Below are 8,356 nucleotides of genomic sequence, written 5' to 3' on the forward strand. Positions count from 1 at the left end.
AGATATTTTAATGGATAAAAGAGGTGTTCTGCATTTACTCACTCTGCTTAAGCAGAACAGGAGATTTTTATTTTTTTAAAAGCGTAATATAAATAAATAAATGAATCCATGATATGCTTTAATTTGCAAATGCAAAGCATTACTCAACAGGGCAATATCATCGAGGCTCTATGAACTTTGTGATGAGGTGAACAACATTAAAAGATTTTTTTTTTTTTCTAAATGAGTCATCAAATGATTGTTTTGATTGTTTTTCCATCCCTAGATTGACTCTCTCACTGGCCTCGGCGTGGTCAAAGTGGAGTGTGGCTCTCAGTTTTCTGTGGCGCTCACTAAATCTGGGGCAGTTTATACCTGGTATGTACAGTGTGGTACAGACAGCAGCTGTCGTGGCTTCTTGCATCAGTGTTTTTAGTAATAAGGAGACTCAGTTGTGTATGTTTTATCTTTCAAAGGGGGAAAGGGGACTACCATCGGCTCGGCCACGGCTCTGATGACCACGTACGACGACCCAGGCAGGTACAAGGCCTGCAAGGAAAAAAAGTCATTGCCATCGCCACAGGATCATTACATTGTGTTTGCTGCACAGAAGATGGTAGGGAGAACATTTTTTTAATATGATTTCTGTTTTTAATAATGCTTTTCACAGATTTATTTGTGCATCTATTTCAGATAAGTTTATTTAGCTGTCTTTGAATACTATCAGCTTAACAACATAACCCTGCTGCTGTGTGTTGCTCAGGAGAAGTCTACACATGGGGCGACAACGATGAGGGCCAACTTGGAGACGGGACCACCAACGCCATCCAGAGGCCTCGCCTGGTGGCTGCGTTGCAGGGCAAGAAAATCAACAGGGTGGCCTGCGGCTCCGCTCACACACTCGCCTGGTCCACCAGCAAACCCACCAATGCTGGGAAACTGCCTGTACAGGTACCAACCCGGCTTTAAAAATGGCTTCCAGTAGATGGCAGTAACGATTTGCAGACACAAACGTGATTAAATCATCAGATTTCAAACCTTTAAATGTCTGCATGTTTTTTTTTTTTTTTGTGAGGTTCCCATGGAGTACAACCATCTGCAAGAGATCACCATCATGGCCCTGAGGAACAGGCTGCTGCTGCTGCATCACTTCTCTGAGCTTTTCTGCCCCTGCATACCAATGTTTGACCTGGAGGGTCGGCTGGGTCAAACAGGCCATGGCCCTTCAGTGGGCTTCGACACACTCAGGGGAATTCTCATCTCCCAGGGCAAAGTGAGGCAAAACACAGACACCCACAACAAACATAGCGAGCTATATTGCATTGCTAAAATGGAAATATTAAATTCAGATTAATTAATGTATTTATTTATTTATTTACTGAAACAGGAAGCAGCTTTCAGGAAGGTGGTTCAAGCTACGATGGTGAGGGACAGACAACATGGACCTGTAGTGGAACTGAACAGAATTCAGGTACAAAACACATTCAGACAGCCCACATTTAACCTTATTCTCTCTCATAATCAGCTCTCAAAAAGTCCTGTTCCTGTAGTTTCTGTATTACCCTCCCTTCTCCCAGTGTGAGGTTATGTCCCAGACTGCCTCATGTGATGCCTTTCATAAGAGTTTTTTTTTTCCTTCTTCTTTTTTGTTATGGTGTGTGATCTGCACTCCCTCCTGCCTGAGTTTTTGGGTGTTTTCAATCAGTGGTGAAAAGAGAGCTGTTGTATCCAGTCGTTTATGCACATCACTACTTCCTATTTGGCAGGAAACGATTAAGCACAGAACAGAAAGAAATAACTCCCTTTTTCTCCCCACCCTGCAGGTAAAGCGTTCGCGTAGTAAGGGGGGGCTGGCTGGTCCTGATGGAACGAAGTCCGTGTTTGGTCAGATGTGTGCCAAAATGAGTTCATTCAGCCCCGACAGCCTGCTGCTCCCCCACCGTGTGTGGAAGGTTAAATTTGTGGGTATGTGTTCATGTCCACAATGTGATGTCAAACCTCTCCCCTCCTCCTCCTCAAATGCCTCTGATGAAAATTTCCGTCAGCGGTACGTTCATGTTGCCAGAACAATGTGCTCATCCTGTAGGTTTGAAGTACGGCTGCTGTTTTCTCAGGTGAGTCAGTGGACGACTGCGGCGGAGGCTACAGCGAGTCCATCGCTGAGATGTGTGAGGAGCTGCAGAACGCCCTGACGCCACTGCTCATCGTCACCCCTAACGGCCGCGACGAGTCAGGCGCCAACAGGGATTGTTTCCTGCTTAACCCCGCAGCCAAGTCCCCTCTTCACATGAGCATGTTCCGCTTTCTAGGTATAATGTGGTTAATCTTCCAGTTAAGTCTGGGGTGTTAATCTTAAAAAAACATAATTAGATTTTTGTATGTGAAAAAGTCCCTCCATTTCATCTGTATTTTTCCTGATAAACCACCTTGGCTTTAACTCTTTAGCATTCTTGCAGATTTTTTTTCTTGTTGAACATATATTTGAACAAAGTGTGTTAGGTGATTGACCTCATTTGATGTGCTTTGCCTTGCCGCATCTGCAGGAGTCCTCCTAGGAATTGCAATCAGAACTGGAAGCCCTCTCAGCCTAAATCTGGCAGAGCCTGTATGGAAACAGTTAGCAGGCATGAACCTGACCATCGCTGACCTCAGTGAGGTATGTACGCAGCCGCCTTTTTTTGTGCACTTTTAAACGTTCCATGTGTGTAAAATATCCTGAAATCGACTGTAAATATGGCCCCTCTGGTAGAACCACATACACCCACCGGCCACTTTATCAGGTCCACTTTACTAGTTCTGGGTTGGCCCCCTTTTCCCTTCAGAACTGCCTTAATTTTTGGTGTTATAGATTCATGAAGGTAGTGGAAACATTCCCCAGAGATTTTTCTCCATATTGACATGACAGCATCACACAGTTGCTGCAGGCTTGTCGGCTGCATCCATGATGAAAATCTCCCGTTCCACCACATCCCAAAGCTGCTCTACTGGACTGAGATCTGGAGGCTGTGGAGGCCGTTGGAGTCCAGTGAACTCATTGTCATGTTCTAGAAAGCAGGTGGAGATGATCTGAGCTTTGTGACATGGTGCATTATCCTGCTGGAAGTAGCATCAGAAGATGCTACACTGTTGTCATAAAGGGATGGACATGGTCAGCAACAATACTCAGGTAGGCTGTGGTGGTTAAACCAGGTAACGCTGGTACTAAGGGGACTTAAGTGGGCCAAAAAAATATCCCCCACACCATTAAACCACCAGTAGTCTGAAGCATTGATCCAAAGCAGAATAGATCCATGTTTTCATGATGTTTCCACTAAGTTCTTTCTATCTTCTCCAGTTAGTCTGCCCATTTCTCCTCTGACATCAGCAAGACATTAGATATTTTCTCTTCTTCAGACCATTCTCTGTAAACCCCAGAGATGGTCGTGTGTGAAAATCCCAGTAGGACAGCATTTTATGAAATATTCAGACCAACAACCATGCTACGTTCAAAGTCACTTAAATCCTCTTTCTTTCTCATTCTGATGCTCAGTTTGAACTTCATCAAGTCGTCTTCATCATGTCTACATGACTACATGAGTTGAGTTGCTGCCATGTGATTGGCTGATTAGTTATTTGTGTTTACAGCAGTTAAACAGGTGGACCTGATACAGTAGCTGGCAAGTGTATGTGAACACAATTTTCCAATAAGTGTGTCTCTTATCACCACAATTGAAATTCATTATTAGGTCATTCTAATTCAGTGAGTCAACAACAGCCACTCTGCCATGTTGAGTAAAAGTCTAATTGATTTATTAACCTGCAATTAAAAATACTAATAATGCAGCAGCTTCACAATTTTTAAAACACGAGGAAAATCATGACTAGATTCCAGATCTGGCACACCTCCATATAAATTAAAATTACCACAAAGTCATATGAGATTTATTGAAAACCCTCTAGTAAAGTATGAATCAGAGAAATATTAGTTTCGCAGAGTCAGTATTTGTTGTCGGAATAATATAATAGAATTTCAATTAATCAAAGCCCCGATTTCTTTTTAAGTAAACATGTCCACCACTAAGCTGGTAAAAGGAAGGCCTCTCTTCATATTAAACATTACATAACACCTCCCGCTCACATGATCAGCATTATAATCTGCAAAAAGAGAACATTCCTATATGTTTCTCTTCAGATTAAAGCCTAAGCCCATCTGTTCCTCTGCTCTCTACTGGTACAGAGTTCTCCAGATATTTCTGAAAACTCGCCTTCCACTTGCTTTAAAAAGAGATAAAAGTGGTTTTCCTTTGAGTGTAAGAAGGTCTGTGCCACGCTCTTGTGTGGAATCGTTGACGTGAGTCCACTCCTGCCCTCACGCTGTGATCATACGCTCTCGAGCCATCTTTGGGAGAATAGCAGAATTACTCTCCTCTCAAAAGCTGCTTTTGTTTAGTAGTTTTGCCCCAAAGCTATCAGAAAGGTTAGATGGGAAATGAATTTAGCAGAAGATAAAGTGGATTGCTGTGGAACTCACGGGACTTGAGTTGTGGGCCAAAGTGTGCTCACATACAAACTCTTTTACATACAAGTAAATGAAAAAATACCAGTAAATAGCAGGTAACTTAGTGAGTTGTGTTTTTGATGTTCCCAGGTTGATAAAGATTTTATTCCCGGCCTGATGTACATCCGAGACAACGAAGCTACAGCTGAGGAGTTTGAGGCCATGACTCTGCCCTTCACAGTGCCCAACGCCAGCGGCCAAGACATTCAGCTCAGCTCCAAATACTCCCACATCACCCTGGAGAACCGAGCCGAATACGTCCGCCTGGCAATAAATTACAGGTTAAAAACGAACCTCAATGCACACAAATAAAATGATCCTGTCTTTGTTTACAGTTGTGTGTTTTTCTTAATGTTGCAGGCTTCACGAGTTTGACGAGCAGGTGTCCGCCGTGCGTGAGGGAATGGCTCGAGTGGTTCCCGTTCCTCTGTTGTCGCTCTTTACTGGTTACGAGCTGGAAACCATGGTAACCTAGAGCAGCTTTCAGTTGTGACATCATCCTCTGTTTTCTGCAGATTTTAAGGGAAACATTTACTTCTTCTCAGGTCTGCGGAAGCCCAGACATCCCGCTCCACCTGCTGAAGTCAGTGGCAACTTATAAAGGCGTGGAGCCGACAGCGCCTCTCATCCAGTGGTTCTGGGAAGTGATGGAGTCCTTCTCCAACACGGAGAGGTCCCTTTTCCTGAGGTTCGTCTGGGGTCGCACACGGCTGCCCCGCACCATCGCAGACTTCCGAGGCCGAGATTTTGTTGTACAGGTAAGAAGTGTTTTTGTTTTGTTAAGTGATGCAGATGTAGCAGTTATTTAAAAAGAAAAACGTATGGAAAATGGTTGGCAGGAAAACATGGATATACATAAACAAAACAGCTTCTTCGTTTTTACGTATTCTTTGTAACATCATGCTGATTTTTTATGACATGATCCTTTTCCAAATCTTTGACTGCAACACAGCTGGAATAAACTGCTAATATTGATGTGCAGTATTTATACAGATTTTGAGAAAAAAACATTGAAATGATTATTCTGTTAATACTACTTTTAATACTACTGGAGATGCACAGTATTATTGGCACCACCAGTATCAGTCAATATCAGCTACAAAACTAAATATCAGACATTTGCCATTCTACCGATATAATTAACATAAAAAAAGAACATGATCCAAGCCTGTTTTATGCAGGATAGGAAGCACATATCTTACTTGATTTGTTTTAAAAACAAATGTCCAAATGACATTTGGAGTGAATATTACGGAGTTTTTCTGAACGTGTGTTTTCACTGGATAATTTATCTTGTTAAATTATCAAGATAAATTATCCCATTATTGGGAGAAAACGGTCCTCGTTACCTTGAGATAACAAGAAAACTAACTCGTTATCTTGATATAACGATTAAAAGAAGAATAATAGCCAATAATGGCGTGCTCTCAGCCTACGTAGAATATTAATTATTTTCAGCTTTTTTTTTACGTCTGCATTCGCCAACATGACAGAGTTTGCAGGATAATTCTGTATTTTAATTCCATAACAGAGAAAACTAGATAATCTCTGCAATAAGGTGTGTGTGTGTCAATGATTTTTTCGTAAACGATGATGAAATTATTTAGCTGACGTCCCTTTTTTTCATGACGATAACAAGATGAGCTAAACATGGCTCTTTGATGACTAAAACATGACGTCCTGTTAGTGAGTTGTCGTTAATGAGACTGGACAAAAAGGTTAGCGGGTGGTCTGTCAGATGTTCAGAATGCAGGACGTTTCTGCCTGTTCGTGTATTCTGTCTTTCAGAAGCTAAAAAGTATCAGCAATGCTGCTGCATCCTACCGCGCACAACACACCTGCAGTCACTAGTCACACACACGCAACTCTATTAGTTCATTGATGGATTGTGGTGGCAGAGTCGGTGGTTGTGAACAGATGAATTATCTGTTGACATAAGTTCCATGATGACACCATTATTTATCACATTTTTACAATAAAAAAATATCGTTATCACTACCATGTTGCCAAGAGACCTCTATTTGAATCCAGAAACGATGAGGCCACTCCCTGTCGATTTTTCCTCCAATCAGAACTTAAATTGACGGTAACGTCCAATCAGGAGCAGCCAAAGATCAACCAGTGAGCAGAAAGTTCTATGAGTGTCTGAAAAGAAGGAAAATAATTCTCCTTGATGGCTGGAATAAAGCCAAGAAGACGTTTCTGATGCACGGTGGAGCAAAAAAGCAGCTGAGTTGAAGTTGGTTTAGTGAGGATAGCAGGTAAATAGTAGCAGAAATAACTGGAAATAGGTAAATAACTGCTGGAGGAAAAAGTGTAAATATGTAAATAGGTTTTGTTATGTGTTTGTTTTAATGCCAGTATTTTTCTCCTGAAAGCCAAGACTTGAGAGAATGATGTGCAGATGAGAAAAGTCTTGGTCACTGCTGATCTGTGTGTTCTACAAAGTTCTGTTAGTACGGTTTGCATAAAACAAAAAAAAAAAGCTGGAACAAAAATAAATTTGTTGGCGTTCTGCTGGTTACGTCTTCTGTGTTTGCCTTTAGGTGCTGGATAAATACAACCCTCCCGACCACTTCCTTCCTGAGTCCTACACATGTTTCTTCCTGCTCAAGCTGCCCAGGTACTCATGTAAACAGGTGCTAGAGGAGAAACTGAAATACGCCATTCACTTCTGCAAGTCCATCGACACGGACGACTACGCCCGCATCGCCCTGTCCGGGGAGCCAGCAGCCGACGACAGCAGCGAGGACTCCGATAATGAAGATGCAGACTCCTTCGCCTCCGACTCCACGCAGGACTACTTAACGGGACACTGAAGCTTTTTGCACCGGCATGTGGAAGAGGAACTGCTCTGAATCTGCCTAATGATGCACACATTCATGCAGACTAAGACACAAACGTCGATGGGTGGGGAGGATGTGCAATGAGCTTTACAAAAAAACTTTCGAAGTTAATGAACAAACATCTGTTCTTATTTAGTTTCTTTGAAATGAAGCTGGTCAATCGGCTGCACATGTGATTGTTGTGTTACATGGGAGTTACATATATTATTACAGTTACAGAGTCTAAAAACAAATAAAAAGACAAAAAAGGCTCCAGCCTAGCACTGTGGTAGATTTTCCCCTTCTGGTTTGTGTGAATTACCTGTCCCTAGATTGTACATAGAAATTGATGTGACAACAGTAGTATTACTTTTGTTTCTTGATAAACAACCATGTTTCTTTATATAAATAAATCATTTTTAATTAAAGTCAGTGTTTCTCACACAGCCCGCTTCAGTCAGAGCCAAACTGAAGAGTCGTTTTAAGATTTCTGTATAACCTTTACGCCATATTTGTGCACTTTCTCCTTAAAGAATGTATATATGACTGTGCCATGTATTCACAGAAGGTCTCATTCCTCCATATTAAATGTTAATAAATTTCTGTTAATAAATACAACTCTGAAAAAGGTGGATGTTTATTTAATGATGGCGCATTTTGTTACTGAAACACACACATAAAAAGGTAACACAAATTTATATCAGCAGACATAAAAATGACATTTGTTTACTGGATTATTTTTATTTATTTATAGCCACATAATTCTTTATCAGACATTGTAGTCTGGATTAAGGTTATTGTGGCCAGGTAATGTGGGTTAAAATGGTGCTGTACTACCCTGAATTCTTTCATACTAGGTTATTTAGCTTTTCCTTCTCTTTATCTGGGAATTAACTCAAAGAATCCTATTTAATATATGGAACAAAGGTTGTCGTAGGACTGTTGTGGGAGTAATACATGTCAACTCTGGGATTAAAGAAATCTCCACTAATTACCTGTGTGACATGGTGTATTT

The 8,356-nt window shown here is 41.4% G+C and overlaps 1 protein-coding gene across 2 annotated transcripts in view; it reads left to right on the forward strand.

Annotated features, from left to right (window-relative positions):
* The window catches only part of herc2 (HECT and RLD domain containing E3 ubiquitin protein ligase 2), a 53,133-nt gene extending 45,164 nt beyond the window's left edge, over positions 1 to 7,969 (forward strand). For both annotated transcript variants that reach the window (XM_042006163.1, XM_042006164.1), the window contains exons 80-91: positions 266 to 357; positions 456 to 595; positions 743 to 930; positions 1,055 to 1,252; positions 1,367 to 1,450; positions 1,803 to 1,944; positions 2,094 to 2,288; positions 2,523 to 2,635; positions 4,607 to 4,797; positions 4,877 to 4,982; positions 5,062 to 5,274; positions 7,063 to 7,969. In XM_042006163.1, coding sequence (XP_041862097.1) covers positions 266 to 357; positions 456 to 595; positions 743 to 930; positions 1,055 to 1,252; positions 1,367 to 1,450; positions 1,803 to 1,944; positions 2,094 to 2,288; positions 2,523 to 2,635; positions 4,607 to 4,797; positions 4,877 to 4,982; positions 5,062 to 5,274; positions 7,063 to 7,335 — 1,935 coding nt within the window. In that variant the 3' untranslated portion in view covers positions 7,336 to 7,969. The remainder of the gene's footprint in view (positions 1 to 265; positions 358 to 455; positions 596 to 742; positions 931 to 1,054; positions 1,253 to 1,366; positions 1,451 to 1,802; positions 1,945 to 2,093; positions 2,289 to 2,522; positions 2,636 to 4,606; positions 4,798 to 4,876; positions 4,983 to 5,061; positions 5,275 to 7,062) is intronic.
* Positions 7,970 to 8,356: the final 387 nt, after the last annotated feature.

The sequence above is a fragment of the Melanotaenia boesemani genome, chromosome 14 (genome assembly GCF_017639745.1).
Source record: "Melanotaenia boesemani isolate fMelBoe1 chromosome 14, fMelBoe1.pri, whole genome shotgun sequence".
NCBI lineage: Eukaryota > Metazoa > Chordata > Actinopteri > Atheriniformes > Melanotaeniidae > Melanotaenia > Melanotaenia boesemani.